The 26,346-nt window shown below is 52.3% G+C and overlaps 1 protein-coding gene across 3 annotated transcripts in view; it reads left to right on the top strand.

The window, feature by feature from the left end:
* The first annotated feature begins 294 nt into the window (after nucleotides 1-294).
* The window catches only part of SDSL (serine dehydratase like), a 39,460-nt gene continuing 13,408 nt past the window's right edge, over nucleotides 295-26,346 (top strand). The window contains exons 1-10 of one of the 3 annotated variants that reach the window (XM_044244213.1): nucleotides 295-382; nucleotides 11,886-12,087; nucleotides 13,054-13,126; nucleotides 13,690-13,883; nucleotides 14,110-14,149; nucleotides 14,812-14,951; nucleotides 17,965-18,053; nucleotides 18,752-18,979; nucleotides 23,418-23,542; nucleotides 24,599-24,954. In XM_044244213.1, the coding sequence (XP_044100148.1) occupies nucleotides 13,710-13,883; nucleotides 14,110-14,149; nucleotides 14,812-14,951; nucleotides 17,965-18,053; nucleotides 18,752-18,979; nucleotides 23,418-23,542; nucleotides 24,599-24,792 (990 nt within the window). In that variant the 5' untranslated portion in view covers nucleotides 295-382; nucleotides 11,886-12,087; nucleotides 13,054-13,126; nucleotides 13,690-13,709 and the 3' untranslated portion in view covers nucleotides 24,793-24,954. Of the gene's footprint in view, nucleotides 383-11,885; nucleotides 12,088-13,053; nucleotides 13,127-13,689; nucleotides 13,884-14,109; nucleotides 14,150-14,811; nucleotides 14,952-17,964; nucleotides 18,054-18,751; nucleotides 18,980-23,417; nucleotides 23,543-24,598; nucleotides 24,955-26,346 lie in introns of those variants that run through there. The other 2 variants (XM_044244212.1, XM_044244214.1) reach the window with 2 other exon arrangements.

Below are 26,346 nucleotides of genomic sequence, written 5' to 3'. Positions count from 1 at the left end.
TCTTTGGGCTTTTTGTGGTCAGGGGTGATGGCTTGACTCTCAGGGCAAGCCCTGGACCCGGAGTAAGAAGATCTGGGCATATCTGTGTCACGGAAGAGGTGGTCCAGAGTGGCTCTCACTGGCTGGGTGGCCTTGGCCAAGTAAGTCTCCTCTGAGCCTGGTTCTTCGTCTGTCAAATGGGACCATGGACAGCGCACAGGGAGGCAGTGAAAGTTGACCTTGTCCCCTTTCACAGTGAGACAGTGTGGAGCTGTCCCTTTAACGCGGGAGGAGGGGCCAAGACCACAGGAAGTTGGGGGAAGCTGGGAAGAGCTGGTGCCCAGGCAGGCTGGCGGGCTGCCGGCTGGAGCCAAGCTGGGTCTGGGGACTGCTAGGCAGTCAGGTAAGAGGGCCTGGGGCCAAGTGGTGCCTCTAGGGATCTGTGTGCATGTGTGAATGTGAATGTAGGGCCATCTGGAAGCTTCTGGGGCAAGGTTCAGGATGAGCGGACAGAAAGTGAAGGGTATGGGTGCAAAACCTTCCCAGGAACAGTGATTTAACTCAGGGTGCTCTGTGGTCTGTGCCCTGGAGAAGAAGGCTGGGTGCTAAGGACTCTGATGGCTGGGCAGCAGGTCCCACTTGCCACAGGGGCAGGACTGGGCACTCCGCTGTTCTGCCCAATTTTTCGTGTCCGAGAGACCCCCAAGGAGCCAACACCGATGCAATCACACAAGGGTTTATTCGACAAGCTTAAGCTTGGGCCCAAGTATACCCGATACAGCGGAATAGGGACTTGGACCCTGAACCAGATTACATTCAGAGTTTTTAAAGGCAGAGTAGGGGTGGACTTGGCGGTGGGTGAGGACATAAGGGATTAGGGATGATGTTAGTCTCTAAGGAATTTTGGAAGCAAGGTCTCTAGGACCTTGAGGGGCTAGCTTAGTTGGGAAAAAAGTTATTTATTACCAGTAATAAAAGTCTTCTCGTTAGACCCTTTAGATGTATATCAGTGGGTCATATGCTTGGGAATGATTGTTGACACTATCTTGGAGATTTAGAGATAAAGTTTTCTAAAGGAATTGTTCAAGTAGACTTACAGGATCCTGGTCGGACCTGTTGGAGTAGGGGGTCGGTCAGGACAGGATTGTCCTTAGCAAAACCACAAGGTGAGGGCGGGTGAGTCCCCAGGGGAGAGCCGCTCTGTCTGTTTCAAGGGCTTGTCAGTCGGTAAGGAATTTTAATGATTTTCTTCGGCCTCTGTTTCCCACATCATTCCCCCCTGAACAATGTTGACCCTTAAATCTTTAAGGTTGTTGAAGGTGGAAGGTCTCATCTTCTGTAACTTCTTCCTGCTGAATAGGGGTGTAGAGTTGACCCTACCTACTTGGGTCAACACTGGTCAGTTGGGGAGTGTGTAGGGGAGTTAGGAAAGACGGAGGCAGCTGAGTCCAGGAGAGAATGCTTAGGTGATCTTCCCAGGTGGAAAGGATCCTCTGTGGAAGTTATGACAGCAAAGGAGTTGAAGTCCGGTGAGAAGACACTGGAGAAAATAGCAAAACATGATTAGCGTAACAAAAAGAAAATGAAGCTCAAATAAGTTTTTTTGCTATTTGACAAAAAACCCTTTTCCAGTCCAGGAGTTTAAATCAATCATTAAAGGAGAGAGGGATGGTTTAAAATGCTAACTTGAGTAGGTCAGAACCCAAGAAATATTTTGTGATAATCTGGAACGTCATGATGGCTGTACTTATACTAGGGCTGGACTCGAAGTGGGTATAGCCTTGTTTTTCTTGGCCTCCACATTTCCTCCTCTCAGAGGAACCTAAGGTAGGACCCAATCATGGGTCCAAGCTGGCCTCAGTAACAAAGTCCAGTGGTTGGTATTGCTGTCTGAGTACCATGAGTTGAACTGCACCGACTCTGTCTTTGACAAAAGTAAACTAATCTATTGATAATGCAGGGCCCGAAGGTAAGGAGGGGAAGGAGGATACTGAGGGGTCCGGTTAGGGTGGACAGCAAGGTAGTTAACCATGGGGAATGACTGAGCCATGATTCAAACCAACCTGGCTGCTCTTCCCGTTCCCGTTTGCATCCAGCCAAACCTTCTCTGACTTGTGCCAAAGATTCTTGGACGATTCCTGAGTGGTCAGTGAAGAAGCAACATTCCTCGTTTAAGGCAGCACATAACCCCCCTTGTTGTAAGAAGCTTAAATCTAGTCCTCTCCTGTTTTGAAGGACAACCTCAGACAAAGATGTTAGGGAGCCTTGGAGGTGGGAAATAGAGGTCTCTATCCATTCTATGTCCAGATCGATGGCTGCCCTGAGACGGTTATATGGGAGTTCTGTACGGCTAGTGAAGCAATACCTGTCCCTGCACCTGCTAACCCCATTCCCAACAGCGTGGCGATGGTGATAGCCGAGATGGGCCCTCTTTTATCCCGTCTGTGGGTATCTGCATCGAACCACAGAAGTACCTGCTCATCTGAGTGGGAGATAATTTTAGGAAGTAGCTGAACTAACACACAGAAACCCTTTGTCTGATTTAGAATCTGACCATGAAAACAGGCGGTAAGGCCTGTAGAGCATGCCCTCCAACCGTCTTGAGGAGGTAGGTGGTAGTCTAAGTTAGATATAGGTCTTGTCTCATTACATAGGGACCAGTATTGGGGTGAGGGGGAGCCTATACAGAGTCCCTGACCTGACACTGATTGTAAAGTGAGTCCTTGAGTCTTTTGATGCCATCTACAGGCATTAAGATTGGAGGTTATGTTGTACTGACCCAACATCGCGATTCCCTCATAGAAGGGAGGCTGGATGTCATAGCAGAGCCAGCAAGATCGGGTAAGATTGGGCTCGGTTGCATTGAGGAACCTGTGAGCTTGGAGCATCAGGTCCCCAAAGTGGGTGCTGAGAGGGGCTGAGGAAGGGAGGACCTTGGGGGAAGGAGGCCGCGACGGGAGTGATTGTGTCTGCGTCAGGGGTGTTATTGGACGCAGACGGCATGGTAGGTACAGGGGAGGATGCTGGAGAGTTAGGGGTTGTCCAAGGTTTGGGCAGAGGAGGTGCGAGTGCAGGGTTTGGGCCTAGGTTAACCTGATTATTCTGGACTGAGAGTCTCAAGATGAATAGTTTTCCCAAGTCCTGGGAACCGAGTCTTACTACATCATAGATTCTTAAGCCCCAAGTAAGTCCTACCTGCTGTCTTGTATCTAGTTTTCTGGGCTCTGTGAATTTTAGGGGGATCAGATTATTGGTTTCAGAGCTCTGCGCTGTGCGGTGTCTTTTAAGAGTAATTAAATCATCTTTGTTGGGAGCCGTCCACCAAAGTTCGCCAGTGGAGACACAGCTCCAGCTGGCACAGTAAAAGTGGGAGGGGCCCCCACACTGCCTTGCCTGGTTTTCCGCAAGGTGTCCTGGGCAAACATAAAAATGTCGTTTGTATCGTTGGCTTCTTAATCCGTGGAGATGGGTGTCCCCCAAGTAGTTTTGTTAGATCAAGAGTAAGGTCAGGGAGCCAAGCCTGTGGTGGGGCAATTTTTGAGACGGAATATACAACCTCTGCATTCGAAACACTTATTACCTGTCATGTTAGGTTAAGTGGTCGGTGGGATTGGCCCTGGTGTGAGGGGGACATGGCATAAGCAACATTAGTGGGGTAAGTGAGAACGGCGCAGTCTTAGCTTTAAGGGATTGTCCTTGTCAGGCTGACATTTCCATTCTGGAACAAAGTCCTTGAGAGCAGCGTGTGGGTCAGCTGGCCGGATGTGGGTGAAGTGGAAGCAGGGAGTAATCCCACCGACCTTGAGAGCAGTGGGAGTGGTCAGGATCACAATGCAGGGTCCCTTCCAGCGCGGATGGAGTGTCTGGTATTGGTGTCTCCGAATGTACACCCAGTCACCCGGTCGATATCCATGAGGGTCCGGGGGTGGCCCAGTCTCGTAGAGGGCCCTCAGCTTAGGCCACACCTGTTCATGGGTTTGTTGTAACATTTGGAGGGAGAAAAGGAGTTGGTGATCATCAAACTCAGCAAGCACCTCGGGTTTTAAATTGGGAATAATAGGTGAGGGAATACCGAGCATGATCTCATAGGGGGTAAGTCCCATCTTATATGGGGAGTTTCGTACCCTATATAGGGCGAAGGGGAGGAGAGTCACCCAATCCCCGCCAGTCTCTAGGGCTAATTTAGTTAAGGTCTCCTTGAATGTTCTGTTCATCCTCTCTACCTGTCCTGAGCTCTGGGGCCTGTATGCACAGTGTAATTTCCAATCCGCCCCAAGTACTAGTGCCCACTCCCTGTGTTACCTTAGAGACGAATCCTGGTCCATCGTCTGATCCAATCTTAACGGGAAAACCATACCTTGGTACGATGTCTTCCAGCGGTTTCTTGGTCACGGTCTGTGCGTTTTCATGTTTGGTGGGAAATGCCTCTGTCCATCCTGAAAAAAGTATCTACAAACACTAGTAAATACCTGTACCCATATTTTCTAGGTTTTTCCTCAGTGAAGTCCACTTCCCAGCAGGCTCCTAGGCAGCACCCCTGGAGCCGGGTGCCCGGGTTAGATCCATGGGCGGCGGCGTTAGTTAATTGACATGTGTGGCAATTTGCCACAATGTTCGATCTTTGACTGAAAGTCTTTGATGGTGATCTTTGCATTTTTGCATTTTTCTTCCATTTTTCTTTTCCATTTTCTTCCAATTTTCCATTTCTTCCATTTTCCATTTTCTTCCATTTTTTTTTTTGTTCCCATGTGGGTGCTCCTATGCATTTTGGATAGGACTCGCCGTCCCAGTTCCTCTGGTAGGATTTTGCTGCTATTGGCAGCTCTCCACCAGCCATGTAGCATTGCGTCATGGGCAGACGCTTCATCCACTGTAAGTCTGCGTCAGTGTAGTTGGAGTCATCTGGCAAGCTCGGTGCTCCCGGATCAGGCAGTGTGGTCACTAAGACATGGTCCACCGAAAGAGCTGCCTCTTTTGCCTTTAAGTTGGCCAGCCTGTTTCCCCTGGCCACTGGCGTGTCTGCTTTTTGGTGTCCTGGACAATGGATAATGGCCAGTGCCTTAGGCAGCCAGAGGGCCCTTAGGAGCTCAAGGATTTCTGCCTTGTTTTGAATAGTCCTTCCTTCTGCTGTTAAGAGCCCTCTTTCTCTATAAATGGCTCCGTGGATGTGGGCCGCGGCAAAGGCATACCTGCTATCAGTATAGACGTTTATCCGCTTGCCTGCTCCCATTGTTAGCACCTTGGTTAGCGCAATCAGTTCTGCATGTTGGGCAGATGTACCAGCCGCCAAGGGTTCTGCCCAGACAGTCTCTGTCTCTGCGGTCATAGCGGCCCCCGCATACCTGATTCCTTCCCGGACAATGCTGCTGCCGTCTGTATACCAGGCGTTATCCGCATTCAGCAGTGGTCGGTCCTGGAGATGGGCTCTGACTCCGTGCACCGGAGCCAGGATTTCTTGGCGGTCATGGAGAGGGGGTTCCCAGTCAGGGTTAGGGAGCAGTGTCGCTGGGTTTAAGGCTGTTGGCGCCTGGAGCAGAATTCTGGTAGGGTTTAAAAGCCAGCCCTAGTAATGGGTCAAGCGGACCTTGTTGATCCATCAGTCTGGGGTTTTTTGTTCAATGGCATGTGGGGTAGTGACGTATAGTTCTTGCCCCATAGCCAGCTCATCAGCATCTTCAACCATGGTGGCCTCTGCAGCAATAATTTTTAAGCATGGAGGCCATCCAGCGGCCGTGGCCTCTGATTTCTTTGAGAGGCAGGCCACCGGCCTCTTCCAGGGGCCTATCTACTGAATTAGGACTCCCTTCGCCACCCCTTCCTTTTCATCCACATAAAGGTGGAAGCGCTTAGTCAGATCAGGCCGCCCAAGTGCCGGGGCCAAAAGCAGGGCTTGTTTAAGGTCATTGAAGCCTTTATTCATGGCCTCAGTCCTCACAAAGTCTTGTCTTTGCTTTGTGGCCTCGTAGAGGGGCTTAGCGATTTCAGCCAAACCAGGGATCCACAACCGGCAGAACCCAGCTGACCCCAAGAATTCACGCACCTGGCGGATATTTCGAGGCTGCGGGATCCTCGTGACACTCTCCTTCCGTGCATCTGTTAACCACCTTTGTCCATCTCTCAGTCTGTACCCCCGGTAGCTCACCTCCATTCTGCAGATCTGGGCCTTCTTAGCTGAAGCCCGGTATCCCAGAGTTGCTCTCGTTTGGAGCAAATCCTTGGTGCCTTGTAGGCATGTTTCCTGGTCCTCTGCTGCCAACAGGATATCATCTACATATTGTAATAGAGTCAGATGAGGGTGCTCGGCATGGAACTCACCTAAGTCCTCGTGTAGTGCCTCGTCGGGGATGGTGGGTGAATTTTTGAATCCTTGCGGTAGTCGAGTCCAGGTGAATTGGCCATTGATGCCCTTGTCCGGGTCCGCCCATTCAAAGCGAAGAGGTCCTGGCTCTTTGAGGCCAAGGGCAAGCTGAAAAAGACATCCTTTAGGTCTAGCACTGTGTACCAAGTCTTGTGTGGGGGCAAGGTGGAGAGGAGAGTGTAGGGGTTTGGGACCATAGGGTGCATGTCCATCACCTGTCAGTTGACTTACCTCAAGTCCTGGACCGGTCTATAATCATTAGAGTGTGGCTTTCGCACCGGCAGCAGGGGAGTGTTCCATGCTGACTGACAAGGCCGCAGTATGCCCGAGTCTAGCAGTCGCCGGATGTGTGGGGTGATCCCCATCCGTGCTGTGAGAGGCATGGGGTATTGGCAGACCCTGACTGGATCTGCTCCTGGCTTTAGTTCCATGTATATCGCCGGCCGATGTTGGGCCAGTCCCATTCCCCCGGTTTCTGCCCACGCTTGGGGAAACTCCTGCAACCAGCGGTCAATGTCAGTCATTGGTGCTGGGGGCATTTGGTGAAGACGATATTCGTCCTCCAGGTTCATGACAAGCACCTGGATCGGGTGCCCCTCTTTATCCAGAACCTTTGCCCCTTTAGGGTGGAAACTAATTGGGCTCCCATCTTGGTAAGTAGGTCCCGGCCTAACAAGGGGTAGGGGCACTCAGGGATGACCATGAAGGACTAGGATACCCAGCCCATGCCGAGATCCACTGTTCTTTGGGTCGTCCACGGATATTGTTGAGTGCCTGTGGCCCCCTGTACCCATGAGGTTCTATTTGTCAACTTCCCTTGAGGTTGTAGCAAGACAGAGTGCTGTGCCTCGGTGTCTACTAGGAATTTAATTGGCTGCCCCTCCACTTTAAGGGTTACCCTAGGCTCGGGGAGGGGTGCTGAACCCCGACCCCCCTAGTTGTCTAAATCTTTGACCTCCAGGATAGTAGCAGAGGCCTTTGGTTTTTTGTTGGGGCCATCTTTTACCCAGTGGTCTTCTTCCTTGCAATACACAATTATTCCGTTTGGGGCGTTCTCGACGGGGGCCATCCTCCTTACCTGCTCCTGAACCCAACGTCTTGAGACGTCTCTGTTTTTCACGTGGGTCTTCCGCGGTCATGGCCAGTAGGATCTTAGCTAGGTTCAGGGTCTGGTGGTCACTTATCTTAGCCTGTTGTTCCTCCAGGCTCTCTCTCTCTGTTATTGTAGGCTCTTTCTGCCACCACTATCAGAGCCCGTAGGCTCTTTTCTCCTAGTCTTTCTACCCTCTGCAATTTCCTTTTAATGTCCGGAGCGGCTTACTTAACAAAAGCCATAACAATGGCAGCTCTGGTTTCTGCAGCCTCTGGATTCATAGGGGTGTACTGGCGGAACGCCTCTATGATCCTTTCTAGAAATGCCGCCGGACTTTCATCTTTACCCTGTCTTACATCATATACCTTGGCCAGATTGGTGGGCTTGCATGCTGCAGCCTTGAGACCTGCCACTAGAGTCTGGCGGTAGACCCGGAGCCTCTCCTTACCTTCTGCCGAGTTGTAGACCCAAGTGGGGTGAGACAAGGGGAAAGTTGCATTTATGAGATCGGGGTTCTGAGTCGGCTGTCTGTCGTCACCCAGGATGGCCTTTCGGGCTTCCACCTGGATTCGCTTTCTTTCCTCAGTGGTAAAGAGAACCTGTAAGAGCTGCTGGCAGTCATCCCAAGTGGGCTGATGGGTGAAAAGAATAGTATCCAAAAAACCAATCAGATCTTTTGGGTTATCGGAGAACTTTGCATGTTGGGTTCTCCAGTTGTATAGATCACTAGTAGAGAACGGCCAATATAACATTGGCTGTCCCCCCGTTTCATCGGGGGGTCCCATGGTGCGGAGGGGAAGGACAGTGGAATCGGCTGGTCCCAGGTTTGGGGCTGGGGCTGCCCTATGGGTCCATCTATGTGTCTCTGCTGCCAGCCCATCCATGGGGGCCCCTCCATCCGGGAGGGGGAGCGGCACTCCCTCAGCAGCTCCTGATGCTTCTGCTGGAGGGGCAGACGGGGGTGGGGCAAGGGGACCTGGTAGGGTGCTGGAAAAATCAGGTCCTCTGTGGGAGTGCCCTGAAGGACTGGGGAAAGCGGAGTCTTTGGTTCGGACTCTGTTTTCTTGTCAGACTTAGGAGTTGGGTTCCGCAGGGCTAGGATCTCAGATGTAGGTCCTGCTAGGGAGGGAGGGAGGGAGGAGGGAGAAAAGGTTTAAGCCAGGAGGGAAGATTCTCGATCATGTCCTGCCAGACCAGGATATAAGGTACTTGGTCAGGGTGGCCGTGTGGTTTTTCTCTGAAGATGATGGCCTTAACCCGTAAGATAATGGGCAGCTGAAAAGTTCCCTCCCGGGGCCATCCAGCAGGAAAAGCTGGCCACTCAGACATGCAGAAAGTCTGAAACTTTCCCTTTCGTACATCTGTGTCGGGTTATGAGCTCTCTCCCTGACATCCGAGAAGTGGTCAATCATCAGAGACAGAGGGGTCGTCTGTGTCTGTCCCATCACGCCCTCAGCCCACAGCAAGACAAATACACTTATGACAGTTAGCAAGAACACACTCACACAAACGATCCGGCGCAGCCGCGAAGCCAAAACTGAAAGTAAGTTAAGGCAGGAGGATCTGACCGCAATGGCAGCCGATTCTCCCCACAGAGGAGGACTTCATCCTCCAGGCGGGGGCAAGGGACGTCTCCCAAGACCCCTGGTTGACGGCCCGCCAGCGCATCTGCTGAAGCCAATGTTGACCCAGATACTGCTTGGAATTCCTACAGGTAAAAATGCAGATTGGAGCTCCCAGAAAGTGTGCGCGCAAACGGGAAAACGAGTGCACTCACCAGCCGGCGCAGGACCCTCCGGGTCGGGGTCCTGGGGGTCTCTCAAATCTCGGTGGGACCTCCAAATGTTGTGCCCAGGTTTTCGTGCCCGAGAGACCACCAAGGAGCCAACACCGATGCAATCACACGAGGGTTTATTTGACAAGCTTAAGCTTGGGCCCAAGTATACCTGATACAGCGGAATAGGGACTTGGACCCCGAACCAGATTACAGTCAGAGTTTTTAGAGGCAGAGTAGGGGTGGACTTGGCTGTTGGTGAGGACAAAGGGGATTAGGGATGATGTCAGTCTCTAAGGAATTTTAGAAGCAAGGTCTCCAGGACCTTGAGGGGCTAGCTACTGTTGGGAGAAAGGTTATTTATTACCAGTAATAAAAATCTTCTTGTGAGACCCTTTAGATGTATATCAGTGGGTCATATGCTTGGGAATGATTGTTGACACTATCTTGGAGGTTTAGAGATAAAGTTTTCTAAAGGAATTGTTCAAGTAGACTTACAGGATCCTGGTCGGACCTGTTAGAGTAGGGGGTCGGTCAGGCCAGGATTGTCCTTAGCATAACCTCAAGGTGAGGGCAGGTGAGTGGCAGGGGAGAGCCGCTCTGTCTGTTTCAAGGCCTTGTCAGTAGGTAAGGAATTTTAATGATTTTCTTCTGCCTCAGTTTCCCATACCACTGCCAGTGCTGGGAGTGTCACCCAGGTGGCCTCTGGAAAAGGCTGAGGGACAAAGAGGCAGAAACAGTAGATGGTCCTTGGGCCCAATTCATAGAGGCAGCAGGAGAGGCCCAGTGAGGAAAGGTGACTTGGCCAAGGTCATGCTTGCTGGGACCTGAACCCAAGCCCCAGACTTCCCACTGTACTGCTCCACAACAGGGAGGGCCCAGGGCTCCCACCTCAGCCCCTGTGGTGGCCACATGCTGTGAGAGCCATGTGTCCCTAGGCCACGGTCTCACCTCAGCCCTTGACCTCAATCTGGGAGGCCTGGGCCCTTATGGGCATCTGGGCTTGATGAGGCTGTAGGAAGTTTGGGGGCTTGTTCATTTGACAAGCCTGCTATTTTCCTGTGGGCCTTTAGTGTAACCCAGAGGGCTGGGAGAACCTGGGGGTCGAGCCAGGAGCATTTGGCTCCTAAGGATGACTGGCAATTAAAAGGAAATGCTCATACCTTTAACCACCACTACCATCACCATCACCAGCAGCAGCAGCTCATAGATAAAGTGTGGCATCATGTTAAGAGCACAGATGCCAAAGTGCACTGCCTAAGTTTGAATCCTGGCCATGCCATTTCCAGCTGTGTGACCTCGGACAGGTTACTTAACCTCTCTGGGCCTCAGCGTCATTATGTATAAAATGGAGCTAATAAGTGAACCTATCTCCAGGTTGTTGTAATGATTATACAGGATGGTATACGAGGTCCTTGGCACCGTGCCTGGCTGGCAGTAGGTCCCACACAACTATTAGCTATTGTTATATGTCAGGCATAGAGTCGATGCCTTCACTGTATGGCCTCACGGTGTCTGCATGGTGATTCTGTGATGCCCAAACTCTTCTCCTAGTTTGTTGTATGATTAATTCATCTCATTTTTCAGCTCTCAGTTTTAATGGTCATTTCCTGCCTTTCCTGTTCTATCCACAAGTGTCCCAGTTCTCCTCTTTAAGACTCCCTGTAGGTGTGCTTTCCTTAGTAGTTTTCACCATTTTTGATTATGTTGTTTGTCTACAGTTATTTGTCGAATGCTGATCTCCCCATCAGCTCCAAGAGGAGATGTCTTTCTTGCTCACCTTGGTATCCTCAGTTCCTAGGTCAGGGCCTACACTTCGTGGGTGCCCTATAGACATGCGGGAGAAAGAGTAAGCGTGCCTGCATGGCTCGAAGGCCCCAAAGAGATGGTGCCTCTAGAGGACTCCGCTGATGTCTGACATAGAATAGAGCAGAAGGGACGTTGGCACAGAGAAGTTGAGACTCTTGTTTGGGTCACACAGCTAGAAATACAGAGCTGGTTTCTAACTTTGGTCCCTGATTGACCCCCTAAGCCCAGAGCCGAGGTGAGGCCCAGGCTAAGGTATGCTGACTCCGAGTGACCCACTGGTCTCTCTCCCTCCATGCCATGTCCAGTGCCCTGATGCAACGGGGGGAGAGGGGATGGCTTAGACTCTGCCGGGCCTAGGGAACCTCAGGGCTATCCCAGTCAGGGCCCTGAGGTCCAATCCAGAGACAGGAGATCTGGAACCCTCTGGTGGGGCGGTGGGCATAGCCAGGACTAAGAAAAGGTGAGCAAGAAGCTTGGGCCCTGGAGGGTGAGGGAGGCTCCTCCTACTGGCCAGTAATGGAACTGCAGGGCGTGGCTCCACGCTTTTTCTGCCCCAGAGAAAAAAGATGGGTTGCATTAGCTCCTTAAAAAAAACCCCTCTATTCCCCTCACTTCCCATTTCCTCCCTTTTTGTTTCTTGCTTTTTCCCAGGGGGTTATTCACTAACTGTGCCTTTGCTTCCAACCTCCCGACGGTTTCCCCTTGCAAGCGTAATTAGGATAACATCCCAGCTCCTGACCTCTAGAAGGTTCCCCAAGGGCCTGCCCACCTCTCCTTGCTCGCCTCCTGTGCCCAATCACTTTTCCCTGCACTGGCAATGGCCCGAGTTCATTTCTCCCTCAAGGTGCCTCCAACTGCTCTTCCCTCTGCAGGAATGCTTTTCCCTGGGCTCCCTGCTGTCACTCCTCTGGAACATTCCCCTTGGAGAACTTGCAGATGAAAAGAGAATTCAAAGCCCTCTCGGCCAACCCGATACTCTCCGATCCGATTTGCATCCTGATCCAAATTGTTAGAAACCCCAAACACTGACTGCAAAACCAACCATGTGTCCCATTTAACGAGAAGATCGGAAAGGTGAGCGATTACCAGATATTGGATGATATTGGGAGATGATTATTAATAGTTTTAGATGTGATAATGATATTGTGATGACTTTTTTTTTTTAATTAGCATCACTGAGATACGATTTCTATAAAATAAAATTAGCCTGGGTGGCTCAGTGGGTTAAGTATCTGATTCTTGATTTCAGCTCAGGTCATGATCTCAGGGTGGTGAGATGGAGGTCCCCATTGAGCTCCATGCTGGGTGTGGATCCTGCTTAAGATTCTCTGTCTCTCTCTCCCTCTCCCACAACCCCTCCCCCCTGCTTATTCTTACTCTCTTAAAAAACCAAATTAGTTCACTTTGAATAAGAATTCAACGAGTTTACACAAATGTTTATAGTTGTGAAACCATATGGTTATATTGTTTAAGAAGTTCTTTGCTTTGGGGGCGCTGGGTGGCTCAGTGGGTTAAGCCTCTGCCTTCAGCTCAGGTCATGGTCTCAGGGTCCTGGGATCAAGTCCTGCATCAGGCTCTCTGCTCAGCGGGGAGCCTGCTTTCCCCCACCCCTGCCTGCCTCTCTGCCTGCTTGTGATTTCTCTCTCTGTCAAATAAATAAATAAAATCTTTTTAAAAAATAAAATAAAAAGTTCTTTGCTTTTAGAGATCCATGCTGAAGTATTTACAGATGAAGTAGTATAGGAAGGAAATCTAATAAGAAGAATAAAGGAGGGAAAAAGCATTGTACAGGGAGGGGGGTGGGCACAGATGGGGATGGAACAAAGCAGGCCACGAGCACTTGCCTGAACTGAGTGATGGGTTACACCAGAGGTTCCTTAGAGAGTTCTCGATATTTTGCTGTGTTTAAATTCTCCATAATTCAAGTTTTTAAAAAGTTTTTCTCTCTTGAGAGACCCTTTCTGAACATGTTTGCTAATACACTTCCTCCCACCCCCATCAACGCTGTTGAAAATTGTGTGATTCTGTCTCCCCAACTAGAATGTGAGCTCTGGCAAAGCAGGGGCTGCCTCCGACTTGTGTGCCCCCAAAACATGGAACCGCCTGGCACATAGTAGGTGCTCAATAAATGGTTTTTTTTTGCATGCATGTATGCATGAATGAACAAAGAATGAATGAATGAATTTTCCCACACTCATTCATTCATCACCAAGTATTGGCCATGTTCTACACCCCCAGCCCTGTGGGCAGCCACAGTTACAGAATGAAAGAGTCCCTAGTCCAGGGACGCCCGGGTGGCTCAGTTGGTTGGACGACTGCCTTCGGCTCAGGTCATGATCCCGGAGTCCCGGGATCGAGTCCCACATCGGGCTCCCAGCTCCACAGGGAGTCTGCTTCTCTCTAACTTTCTCCTCGCTCATGTTCTCTCTCACTGTGTCTCTCTCAAATAAATAAATAAAATCTTTAAAAAAAAAAAAAAGAGTCCCTAGTCCAAACCTTTTTGTCCATTTGGGGAAACTGAGGCCTGGGGAGGAGCAGATACTTGCCTGAAGTGTCACAGCTTGGTAGCCAGATAAGGCTAAGGAGCCCAGCTGAGGCTCTTCTTCACCCCCGTGCCCCAGGGAAGGGGACTCTTGCTGGAGCTGCCCAGGCTATGGCCTTCGTGATCTCCTGCAGGCCTCCCAGTGGTTGCTGGAATGGAGAGCTCTCTGACAGGCTGCACTAAGCCTGAGCACTTCCACACAGTCACTCCTCTGCTGGAGAGCTGGGCGCTTTCCCAGGTGGCAGGCACGACTGTCTTCCTCAAGTGTGAGAATGTGCAGCCGTCTGGCTCCTTCAAGATCCGAGGCATTGGGCATTTCTGCCAGGAGGTAAGGTATTGGCAGGAGGGGAGGAGTGAGAGGGTTTGGGAAGGAGGAGCGGGGAGATGGATGCTGGCTGGCTAGGGGTGAGGGCAGGAGGGGAGAAGTAAACTTGTATGGGGCTGGGTGAGGGGCGAGGAGTGTTGGGGTGGGCTGGGAAGGGACTAACTCCGTCCACACAGGCTCTATGACATCTGCCTGGGTCAGTCCCCAACCCCATTCCTTCTCTTCCCAGGTGGCCAAGAAGGGATGCAGACACCTGGTGTGCTCCTCAGGTGACCCTCAGGGCGGGTCCTCAGGGCTGCACTGGGGGGAGGAAGAGCTGGCTGGAGCTGCAGTAAATGTCCAGGTTTCAACCCCCTCAAGATGACCACTTCATGTGTCTTCTTTTAGCCCTCTTCCCATCATCAGGACTCATATCCGAAGTGACAGAAACCCATTCCATACATGTTTAAGATACAGGCCCCAAGAACTGGAAATTCTTAGGATAAGTGGCTTTCAGGTATAGCTGGATCCAGGAGCTCTCCTTTGTATCTCTCTTCCCTTGACTTGTCTTTTTTCTATACTAGCTTTATTTTCACACAGACTTCATAGCAGCAAGATGGCCATCAGGAATTCTGGGCCTGCCTCCTGTCACCCTGTCAGCTCTAGTGAACAGGAAGCAACCCCTTCTTACTGGTTTTCCTCAATCCATCATTTGGTCTTTTTCACCTAGCTTGGCTTATGTACTCATCCCTGAACCAATCATGGGTTAGGGGCTTGAGTTCTCTGATTGAGTCCATCTAGATTACATACCCACCTCTGGGACCAGAAAGAGAACTCAAAGTTGGGGCATATGAGTGCCGGGAAGGAGTGACCCACAAAGGGAAATGGAGGGGAAAGAAGATGGTGTGTTAACAGGCTAAAACAATGGCACCTCCTTCTGTTGCTTCCACAGGGGGCAATGCAGGCATTGCGGCTGCTTATGCTGCTCGGAAGCTGGGCATCCCTGCCACCATTGTGCTCCCTGAGGGCACCTCCCTGCAGGTGGTGAGGAGGCTGCAGGGGGAGGGGGCTGAGGTGCAGCTGACTGGAAAGGTAAGGACCCCAGGAAGGAGAAACCAGCTGGGGTGGGCTCTTCCCTTTACCCCCACCTCAACCCTAGGAGAGGGTAGCTCCCTGCTTTTTTCTTTCCTTTTTTAATGAGCAATGCCCGGAACCCAGTCTTCTGGCTGAGCTGAGAGGTGGGAGCGAGGCATATTGTACATGGAAGCCTGGAACCTCCTGCCTCTACCTACCTTGAGAAGACTTCGTCTGCATGAACCCAGGAGAAACAGGAAGCTCAGGGACCAGGAGTGTGTTCGTCTCCTTATAACCTCATTAACACTTGGTATTATTCATTTAAAAATGTTTGCCATTGGATGAGACAAAAAGTATAAAGAAAGGTGATGGTGGCATCATTTCTCATTCTGAGACCACCCCAGTAATGAAAGGTGCCCATCACCAGGGATAGCGCTGATTCATCTTGTTGCCAAAGAAACAGAAATGCAAACATGTAATCCTTCTACCTTCCTAGAAGGAAGGAAAATATTTCCCTGGAAAAGATATATATATATTTTAAAACCATTAAAATTAAAACTAAAAGCTGGTCTGCAAATACTTAGTGTCCAGCTTCCTTCCTTGCTTTCTCCCTTCTTTCTTCTCTTTCTTCATCTATTCAACTGTCCTCCCGTCCATCACCCTCTCTCCCATTCATCTGTCCATCTATCTGTCCATCCATTCACCCATTTATCCACTCATCCATCCATCTGTCCATCTATCCATCCATCCATCCATCCATCCATCCATCCATCCATCCATCTGTCCATCTATCCATCCATCCATCTATCCATCTGTCCATCCATCTGTCCATCTATCCATCCATCCATCTGTCCAACCATCTGTCCAACATCCATCCATCCATCCATCCCCCCAACACCTTTCTCCCTCCTTCCCTTCTTTTCTTTCTTTCTTCCTTCCTTCCTTCCAACTCATACTATGTGTCTGTACTAGGTTAGAGCTAGGGATATAGAGATAGTAAGATGTTATCTCTACTCTCATGAAGCTCAGGTGTTGTTGGGGAGACACACAGATAACCAGATGGTGATAAGAGATTGCAGGAAGTGTTGTGATGGGAAAAACACGGCCCTGACGAAGAACAGAGAAAACATAATGCTTTAATCAGCTATTGCTGCTAGATCGTGCTGCATAACAAACATCCCCCAGATATCAGCGGCTTATGCTCGTGGGCTTGTGAGTGGGCCAGGGTGGCTCTGTGCCAGGCTGCAGGCAGGATTAAGGTCTGCATACATGTCCCCCACATCCCTCTGGACTGGTGGCCCCCTGGGACGTGTTCTTCTCCAAGTGAATGGCAGGAGGAGTGGGAGGGAAGGCCCTTTTGAGGCTGTGGCGCAGGACGGCTACACTGACACTTCTGCCACATGCCACTGGCCAAAGCAAGTCACACGGCTGGGACCTACATCAGTGTAGGTGAGGAAATGGACTCTGGCCCCTGGTGGGAAGAACAGCGGTCACCTGACAAAAGGCGTGGACATGTGATTCTAATGGAGGGAGGGGGGAGAGAACTGGGCAGTGGTCCTGTGCCTCAGACCTGGGGAGGTGATCCAGGAAAGGCTCCCTAAGATGGGTCCCCTGTGTTATCTTGAAAGGGAAATACAAGTCCTCCCATTGGGGAGAGGGTCATGGGCAGAGGAAGGAGCCTGGAAAGGCCTGGAATGGGAGTGAGCCTGGTGCATTCCACTTGCTGTGGCCTGGCCCCTGGGGGAAGGGGTGCCGGAGAGGGGGACAGTCCCCTCGGCCGACAGGGTGGCTCGTAGGTGAGGCTTGCATGGGGCAATGGGGAGCCACGGCTGGAGTCTGAGCAGGAGAGGGGCACGGTGGGCGTAGGCCCTCATTCTGACTGCTCTTGGGCCGTAGACAGGAGGCAGGAAGCTGGTGAGTGGCACTAAGGGCTGCATAGTTCTGAGTCTCATGTTTGTTTCAATAACTCTAGATAATGAGGCCCGTCTCTTCGGTTCGACGTCTCTGTGGAGTCTCTGTGGACAGACACTATCTCTTTGTCCTTTCTCTGTCCCCCGGCACAGGCTAGGCCCAGCGTGGGTGTTGCTGGGGGCTAGAGGATGGGCGAAGGCGACCTCCGGCCCCCTTGTCACCCTCTGTCCCTTGGAGGAGGGGCTGTTATTTGTCACTTAACTTCTGCTGGGGTTGGCCAGAGCGGGGGCCCCTCCGAAGTCCTGTCTTAGTTTGGGGTCCCCAGAAGCAGACTCTGAGACGAGGAATGGGGTGCATGTAGTTTATTTGAGAGGTGATTACAGAGATTGTAGGGACATAGAAATGAGACAGGGAAGGGAAGAAAGCTCACAGTGGTGTGTCCGGGAGTCATCTCTGTGGGCAACTGGGGTTCAGTCCCCACATGGGGCTCCCATGGAGGACACACACAGGGAGGGTCAGAGGGCCTGCCCCTTGGCACTGAAGTCGATCCTGCCCACTGCCCTGCAGAATTCCCTGGCCAGAAGATACCCTGCAAGTGACCCCTGTACTGGGCTGCAGGGACGTGGACTTCTGCCACAGATGCCAAGCCCATGAGAAAAGTGCACCCACCTTTGATGTGGTCCATGTAGGTCTGTCAAGACCCGGGCTGCCTCTAGCTGCTTGAACTCAGTTGGCAGGTCATCCACTGGGCAATCGCTGGTTTTCATGGTCACCATCTATAGGGGCCAAGTTGCTATTTGGGGCTCTGATTTGAGGGGGCTTCTCACCTATTGGCTGGTTAGAAGCAGAAAAACTGCTTAGCTGGCCTTGGAGTTCACCCTCCCCTACCACTGCAGGCCGGCCTGTTGGGATTGCGAAAAGCACTTGACATCTACTTACCCGACTGGAAGCCTCTGACTTTGACCGAGGAGGCTGCCGAGCACCCCCCCAGCTCTGGTCTTGCCCTTGGGGTTCTCCCCAGCCCATCAGACCCTGGGGCCAGGCAGGAGACCTCAGGCTCTGCTCCAGCCTCCACAGCAGTCCGATTCCTGGGGCTCCTGAGGCCCTTGCTTCTCTTTAGGTCTGGGATGAGGCCAGTGTGAAGGCGCAAGAGTTGGCCAAGAGGGATGGTTGGGTGAACGTCCCTCCGTTTGACCACCCCCTGATCTGGTAAGTTTGTTGCCCCTCCCCCATGGAGCTCAGGGCCCAGACCCTCCTTGAGTTGGGGTCCTTCCATTGGACAGAAGGGGAAACTGAGGCCTAGAGAGGAGTAGAGGCTCAGAAGGCAGGCACACTGGGGTTCAGACCCTGCTTCTGCCACTTGAGAGTTGTGACTCTACAAAGGACATCTCCTCCCCAGGCCTCAGTTTCCACATGTGTACAGTGGAAATGGCAATAGTCAGTCGTACTTATTCAGTGTGCTTTGGGATGCATTTATCCATTTGATCCTCCTCAGAGCCCTTGAGGTGGGAGTTTGATGTCCATTCCACAGGCACAGAGTGCTCAAGGAACTTGCCCGAGATCACACAGCTAGTAAATGGCCAAGACATCGGGTCCCAGGCCCAGAACTTGCTGGATGCCAACTGATAAGCTCGTCCCCTCTTAACACACACACTAACGCTGCATCTTTCCAAGATCATGGAGGGGATTAAATGGGATAATGTCTGAGAACATGGCTGGGAGGTGGGGGGAGGGGAAAGAATGAGTGAATGAATACATTGAATGGATGAACACTGAGCGAACTAAGGGTTGCAGGGTCTCTGCTCCCCTTGCTGTGGATCGGGATTGGGGTGGTGATGAGGAGAGTTTGTGTACACGTCAGCCTTTGGGAATGGGGGCTTTTCTTACCCTGCTTTCTCCTCCCCCAGGGAAGGCCACGCCAGCCTGGTGCGAGAGCTAAAGGCAGCACTGGGAACCCCACCGGGGGCCCTGGTGCTGGCAGTAGGGGGTGGAGGGCTCCTGGCTGGGGTGTCAGCTGGCCTGATAGAAGTGGGCTGGCAGCATGTGCCCATCATCGCTGTGGAGACCCAAGGGGCCCACTCTTTCAATGCAGCCATCAAGGCAGGAAGGCTAGTCACATTGCCAGAGATCACCAGGTAGGCATGGGCTAGGGGCATGTGTGGGGGCTGGGGGTGGGAGTGTTGCTGTCTTACCAGTACCCAAGAGACTCAAGTTCACCCTAGGATTCCAACCACAGTAATGTCAGAAGGCAATGCCAAAAATATAGATGAAAGATGTGATTCATTGACGTTTCAGTAATGGATAAAAAAATTTCATTGGTCTGTATCATTACAAAGGCAGTTTAAGTGTTTTGCTGGTAAGTGAGAAAATGTAGGCAAGCCATAAGCAACAGAAAACAAAATGGCGCCTTCCATTCCACCCTCCAAAGATGAACAATGGGTTACGTTTTCCCGGTCTTTGTTTTCCCCTTATGCACGCATAGTTACATACCAGTGAAGCGAGCCTGGCACATAGTAGGCGCTCAATAGAGGTTTGTGAAGTGAATGAATGAATCGATCATATATGTTTCAGTTGGGATCGTATCCTTCCTAAACTCTATTTTTCTAGTTCATGTGATCTGTCAGGAACATGGTTTCAATTTTTTCCTGCAATATCATGGCAGAACTTTTTCCTTGTTACTTTATGGAACCGATTTTAATTCAGCTGAGGAAAAGTTCGTATGAACCAACTAACTAACTAATAGAGAGTGGCCAGCCTCCAGACCCTGCGCCATCTTAACATCCTTCATTGTCATCACCCCAACCATCCTTACGGATGCTGTGTTAGTTTCCTGAGGTTGCCATAAAGATGACCACAGACTAGGTGGCTTAAAAGAACAGAAATTCTTTCATAGCCCTGGAAGCTAAAAGTGTGGCATCAAGGAACTAGCAGGGCCACACTCCCTCGGAAGGCCCTAGGGCCTCCTTCAGCTTCTGCCTCTGTCTTCATATGACCTTCTTCTCTGTGTGTCTGTCCTTTGCTTGGAAGGGCACCCGTCATTGAATTGAGGGTCCAGTTTAATCCAGCATGACGTTATCTTCTAATTCCATCTGCAAAGAACCTAGTTCCAAATTAGATCATATTCTGAGGTTCTGTATGGTTGTGGATTTGGGGAGAGACACTATTCAACCCTCTACAGATACCAGCACTGCCCCTATTTTATTAAACACCCATTACGTGCTGGAACTTTCCATATCGTGATGTAAGACAGCAAGGTGGCTGAAATCAGAACAGCCTATTAAGTCATCTCTATTAAGCACCTATTGTATACAAGGTTCTGGCTGGCCAGTTAGAGAAACAGTCTTTGCTTCAAGGAGAATTCTGTCTTGGGGCGCCTGGGTGGCTCAGTGGGTTAAGCCGCTGCCTTCGGCTCAGGTCATGATTCTCAGAGTCCTGGGATCGAGTCCCGCATCGGGCTCTCTGCTCGGCGGGGAGCCTGCTTCCCTCTCTCTCTCTCTCTGCCTCTCTGTCTACTTGTGATTTCTCTCTGTCAAATAAATAAATAAAATCTTTTAAAAAAAAATTAAAAAAAAAAAAGAAAAGGAGAATTCTGTCTGGACATACAAGTCTCCTTAATGTCTTTCTGGTACCGTTTCCACTCCTTTCTGACGCCATTCACCCTCCAGTGTCTCCGTGCTGCCTTTCCCTGAAAATTATTTGTGCCTCTAACCCTGGGGCCTTTCCTGTCCCTCGCACCGGAAATACCAGTCCCTCCTACATTGATGAAATGCTCCAGGGCTCAGCTGGGCAGTTGCTTCTCATATGCCCAGCTCATAGGCCCTGAAGACCTTTGCATCACTCCTCAGCAAGAGCTTGTAGATGGGCTGGTTTGGGCCCCTAGTTGGGAAGGAGGGGGCTTGAGCATGGGGACTGGCTATTCAGCTCTGAGTCCCTTGTACCTCCCTCAGAGCCCGGCCCAGTGGAGCACTCAGGGAAGTTCGTGGATTTACCATTTTTGTAAAGGACACCGCTCTCCAGCCTGGGGCTCTGACCGGACTCACCTGACAGTCACCTTGCTGGGAGTTCTGTCCACTCTCCCACTGGACTCCAGCTCTTGTCCGGCCCTTGTCCCCACCCTGGGGCAGCAGCGCTCCCCTGGATGGCTGTCACAGCCCTCCTCCATCCCCTGGCTCTGCTTGGAGCTTTATTGAGATAGACTTCATGTTTCACGTAATTTGTCCTCTTAGAGGGTAGAGTTCAGTGATTTTAAGTATATTCAGAGTTGTGCCTCCGTCACCAAAATCCCTTTTAGAACATTTTCCTTTTTTTTTTTAAGATTTTATTTATTCATTTGACAGAGAGAGATCACAAGTAGGCAGAGAGAGAGGGGGGAAGCAGGCTCTCCGCCTAGCAGAGACCCTGATGTGGGGCTCAATCCCAGGACTCTGAGAATCATGACCTGAGCCGAAGGCAGAGGCTCAACCCACTGAGCCACCCAGGCGCCCCCCTTTTAGAACATTTTCATCACCTGTCCCCAAGTCCCTCCTCCCCTCCAGCCCCCGGCGATTACTGCTCCATTGCCTGTCCCTAAGGACTCGCCTGTTGGGGACATTTCCGTTTGGAGGAAGTCATACAATACGTGGCCTTTTGTGTCGGCTTCTCTCACTCAGCCTCATGTCCCTCGGCTTCATCCGTGTTGTTGTCCTCACTTCATTCCATTTTATGGCCAAATACTACTCCCCCGGGGGGACCGGACCCCATCTTGCCTATCCCTCCCTCAGCGGCTGCGCTGTCTGGGTTTCCAGCTACGGGGAGTCCTGCTGCTGCTTGTAGGGACCTCTGCGTGTGGACGAACGTGTCTGTTTCTCTGGGCTGTGTCCCTACACGTGGTATTGCTGAGCGTCCTGGTTGCCCCGAGTCCTTGGTCTCCTGGCAGGTCAGGGTATCCTTCCTCTGCTGCTGACCTACAGGACCCTTCACCCCCACCCCCTGCTTGCATAAGGGGGGCCTTCCCCAGGCTCTCAGGCCCAGATCCACACTCCCCTCAGCCCCACTCCAGCCGCTGGCCTGTCTTCCCGCCCCTTGGCTGGGTCATACTCCTTCCTGCCACCAACCTCTGCTCATGCTGCTTCGTCTGCCCAGAATGTTCCTGCCCTTCCCCTTCCCTCCTTTCGGCTGGGATCTCTCCCCCCAGGGAGATTGGCCCCACACCTCTGTTTCAGGGAGGGGGCCCTCCTGGCGGTCTCCCTTTGTTGATCTACTTAATTCTCTTTCCCCTCCCAGACTTTGTTCTTCCGTATTTATTTATAATCGAGGTTTCTAGTCAACCGAAAACATCATACTCATCTTGGTCCTTACCAGGTAGCCAGCCGGGAAGCTCCGCATCCCGCTGTCTCACCAGCAGGAGTGGAGTCACCAGCTGTCACCACACGAAGGGGACGACCGTGTTATTGACTCTTCCCTGGGCTGGACTTTCCATCCCTGTGGCTTATTAATTTTATAACTGGAAGTTTGTTCCTCTTCATCCTCTTTATCCGTTTTGCCCAGCTCTGCCCCGCCCTCCTCCACCGCCCCAGCCCTCTCCCTTCTCTGGTGACCACTAATGACGGGTCTGTAGTTGGGCCCATTTCTCCCTGGCCATTGTTGTTGACTTTGCTCTTAGTAACCGCGCTGGTAATAGCCACCACCAGCCCTCCCGAAGGACTTACTATGCACCAGGCTCTCTTCTACGCACTCTGAACATTGGAATTCCACCCCCATGGCACTCTCGTGAACAAGGGACAGTCGTCACCTCCATTTTCAGACTTAGGAAGCTGACGATCGGGGAGGTGCAGTGACCTTCACGAGGTCCCCATGCTAGCACGGGGCTCAGGTTTGAAATCGGGCAGCCTGGCTCCTGAGTTCTGAGCTCTGGGCCTCTCGGGGCTCAGGGCCAGTTCTGATGGGCTCTCCAAGGGCTCTGCCGGGCCTGAAACACTGCTCGGCTTGGGAAGGAACCGGCAGGTGGGCCATCCCAAGCACAGAGATAAACAGCATGGACGCTGGAGCCAGACTGCCTGGATTTCAATCCCCACTGCTGCGTTCAGACTCACTGTGTGTCCTTGAGCTACTTCCCTAACCTCCCTGAGCCTCTCAGTTTCCTCCCTGGGAAAACGGAGCTCATACATTTCTAACTCCAAGGGGGGATTACGAGGATTAAGAGTGGAAACACATGCATCTCTCACCTGGTAGATAGTCAGTAAATACTAGTTATCGTATAGACATGATAAGTAGCTATGAATGAATAAGATACAACCTAGTCCGTTTCCATGCTTGGCTTTCTGGGGGATTGTGCAAGGACGGCCACAATCGTGGTTACAGAGTTGGAGGGGGTGGTGTGCCTTTGTTGGTCCCTCACGGGGCGCCCAATTTGGGGGCCACTGCCTCTGTGCCAGTGCTCTGCTGGGCTTTTGCAAGGCGGAGCCCCTAGTCCATTGCAGGATGGGAAGGGGGCCTGAGGCTTAGAGGGCTGGGTCCGTGAGGGCGGAGGCCCAAGGAGTCCCCAGCTCTGCCCCACACCCCGGCCCTCCCTGCCCCGCCTGCCCTCTCCCACAGCGTGGCCAAGAGCCTGGGTGCCAAGACCGTGGCCGCGAGGGCCCTGGCGTGCACGCAGGAGCTAGACATCATCTCCGAGGTGGTGGAGGACGGCCAGGCTGTGAGTGCTGTGCAGCAGTTCCTAGGTGAGTGAGACTTGCCCTCCCTCCCCAGGCTCGGGGACCTCCGAAGACCCTGGGTCTCTGGGTATTCTGTCTTGTCTGTATGCTCAGTGCCTACAGCCAGGCTGGGTGCACACCAGTTATGCGACAAGTGCATGCTGAGCCTGTGGAAGGGTAGGGCCAGAGGCCCCGGTGCTGCCTCTAGCCTCCGGACATTTGTATGTGCTCTGCTTCCTGCTGGCCACGCCCCCACCCCCACCCCGGGCCCCGTTCCCTGCCAATTTCACGTGACTTGGGGCTACTCAGTCAAAATGGCGCCTCCTCTGATCTTCCACTCTCATCCCGCCTGGGCTGGAGACTCCCCATGGCCTGTGTTCATGGCTGCCTCGTTGTTATTCATCTACAGTGCTAAGCCCCGTGGCTTAGCCCCGTGGGGGTGAGGCTGGGCGTGTCCTCTTTACTGGGGTGACCCCAGGGCCTTCCTAGCATAGGGCCTGGCAGAGAGTGGGTGCTCCATAAATATTTGTCGAATGAATGAGTGAATGTATGAGTGAATGGAAAGGTAGATAATGGGTGGATGGATGGATGGGTGTATGGACGGACACATTGATTAATGGACACATTGATGGATGGACAGACAGACAGTCAAGTGATGGATAGGGGATGGATGGATGAATGCATGGATGGATGGATGGACAGATGGATGGATGGATGGACGCACTGATTGATGGATACACTAATGGATGGACAGACAGACAGTCAAATGATGGATGGGGATGATGGATGAGTGGATGGATAGAGAGATGGATATATTGATTGATGGATACACTGATGGATGGACAGACAGACAGCCAAATGATGGATAAAGGAATGGATGGATGGACAGATAGATGAAAGGTGGATGGATGGAGGGATGGGTGGTCAGATTGATGGATGGAGGGTCAGGCAGATGATGGATTGTGAGCTGGCTGGCTGGCTGGCTGGCTTCGTGGATTTGCGGTGCCCAGAGCCTACCGAGCACTAAATGCTTCTTCTTCCCTTTCTCTCTTCTCATGCACTCCGTTCCCCTGCTCCGGGCAGATGACGAGCGCATGTTGGTGGAGCCCGCCTGCGGGGCCCCTCTGGCTGTCATCTACTCAGGCCTCCTGGGGAGGCTCCAGGCCGAGGGCCACCTGCGCCCATCCCTGGCCTCGGTCGTGGTCATTGTGTGTGGAGGCAACAACATTGGTAGTGGAGCCTTGCAGGCTCTGAAAGCCCAGGTGGGTCAGAGCTGACGGTTCCTCATCTGGGATGGACACCCCCATAGCTGGCTGAGGGGCCTCTGTGCTCATGGACGGCCATGGAAGCTGCTCCGTGCTTCCGTGCCAGCTGCCTCCTGCAGGAAGCCCTCCTGAAATGCCTCCCCTGGCTCCCCCGCAGACCTAGTCAATAAACACTCTGAGATGAAGTTTTGACTCTAGCTGGTCCCATCTTTCTGGCTTCTCGAGCTCACAGAAGGCCCCAGCAACCTTGAGGCTGGCCCTGCGTGAAGGGACTCTCCCTCACACAGCTGGGACCAGAAAGCCAAGGATTCAAACCTTGGAGCTCTGAGACAGTCCAGTCGTGCTGAACTCCTGGCAGGGCTTCCCTCACCTGGGGGACCTGCCCAGGAGGAGAGGGGGTCATTCTGCGCAGCTGTACTCAGACCCAGGTGGGCAAGGACAGTAAACCCTGGCTTTCTCTAGTGCTTTGTATGTGCTGGAAACTCCTCTAAGACCTTTCCACTCATCGCCTTCTTTAATGTTCGGAAAAGCACCATGAAGCAGAAACCATTATATCATCCCTCTTCTAAAGATGGGGAGACTGAGGCACAGGATGGTGACCAAACCCACTCGCTGTCCTGGCGGGCACGTGGCCCAGCCATGCTCAAACCCTCTGATTTTCAATAAGGCTCTATTTCTTGGACCTCAGCCTTCTTCATGTGCTGGCTAGTGGTGATGGGACCCTGGGGTAGGAATCAGGACTGACAGTGGGTTTGGACTAACCTGTGGGTTGCAACGAGGGTAGGTGCCGGTCCTGGAATTGGGTGCCTCTCCCCCATGGGGAGAATCTCTTAGAAAACAGAGGGGGGAATTTGAATCTTTGGGAGCCACCAGGGGGCAGCAAAGTGTCTCTGATGGGGAAGCCTGGCTCAGGGCAGGGAAGGCCCAGCCCCGCTCCTTCAGCCTCCCTTGGCTCTTTCTCTAGAGGGGGCCGGCCCTTACCCCATCTGGGGGCGTGCTGAGGTCCCAGAGATGGCTAGGACCCACAAGAGCTTGGCACTGGGGAGCCCTATCCAAACCTCACTGCCTTGCTGGAAACAAGGCTCGGAGCATGGAGTCCACCAGGCATCACAGCCCCTGGTAGATAGTGAGGCCTTCCCGTGGGGCCCCCTTTCCTGCCTCCTGCAGACTGTGTGCTCGTGGGCAAGTGTTCTCCCTTCTCTGGGCCTCAGGCTGCACCTCTGTGCTGGAGGGGGCCCACTTGTAGCTTCCCACCTCCTTTCCTCTCCCCAGGCTGTTGCCCCTGCCAGGCACCACCTCCCTCTCTCAAGAGGAGAACTTGAGGGCGGCAGGGACGTCCCTTTGCCTCTGTCCCCTTCTCTCCCGGACCCCAGACACTGCCCTTCATTCTCAGCTTTGTGCCTCCCGAAGCCACCGGGCCCAGCAGTATTTCCTTGGAATCTTACAGCGTGAGCTCCCCAGAATAGAGGGGGCGCGGGGGCGCAGAGAACCCCAGCAGAGGACTCAGCCAGAATTGAGCCTGACGCCATTCCTCCTCACCAGCCTTGGGCAAGCGAAGCTCTGCTT

This window comes from Neovison vison, chromosome 3, assembly GCF_020171115.1.
Source record: "Neovison vison isolate M4711 chromosome 3, ASM_NN_V1, whole genome shotgun sequence".
NCBI classification, from domain to species: Eukaryota; Metazoa; Chordata; class Mammalia; order Carnivora; family Mustelidae; genus Neogale; species Neogale vison.
The sequence above is the reverse complement of the archived record's forward strand: the minus strand, read 5'-3'. Positions and strand labels throughout refer to the sequence as shown.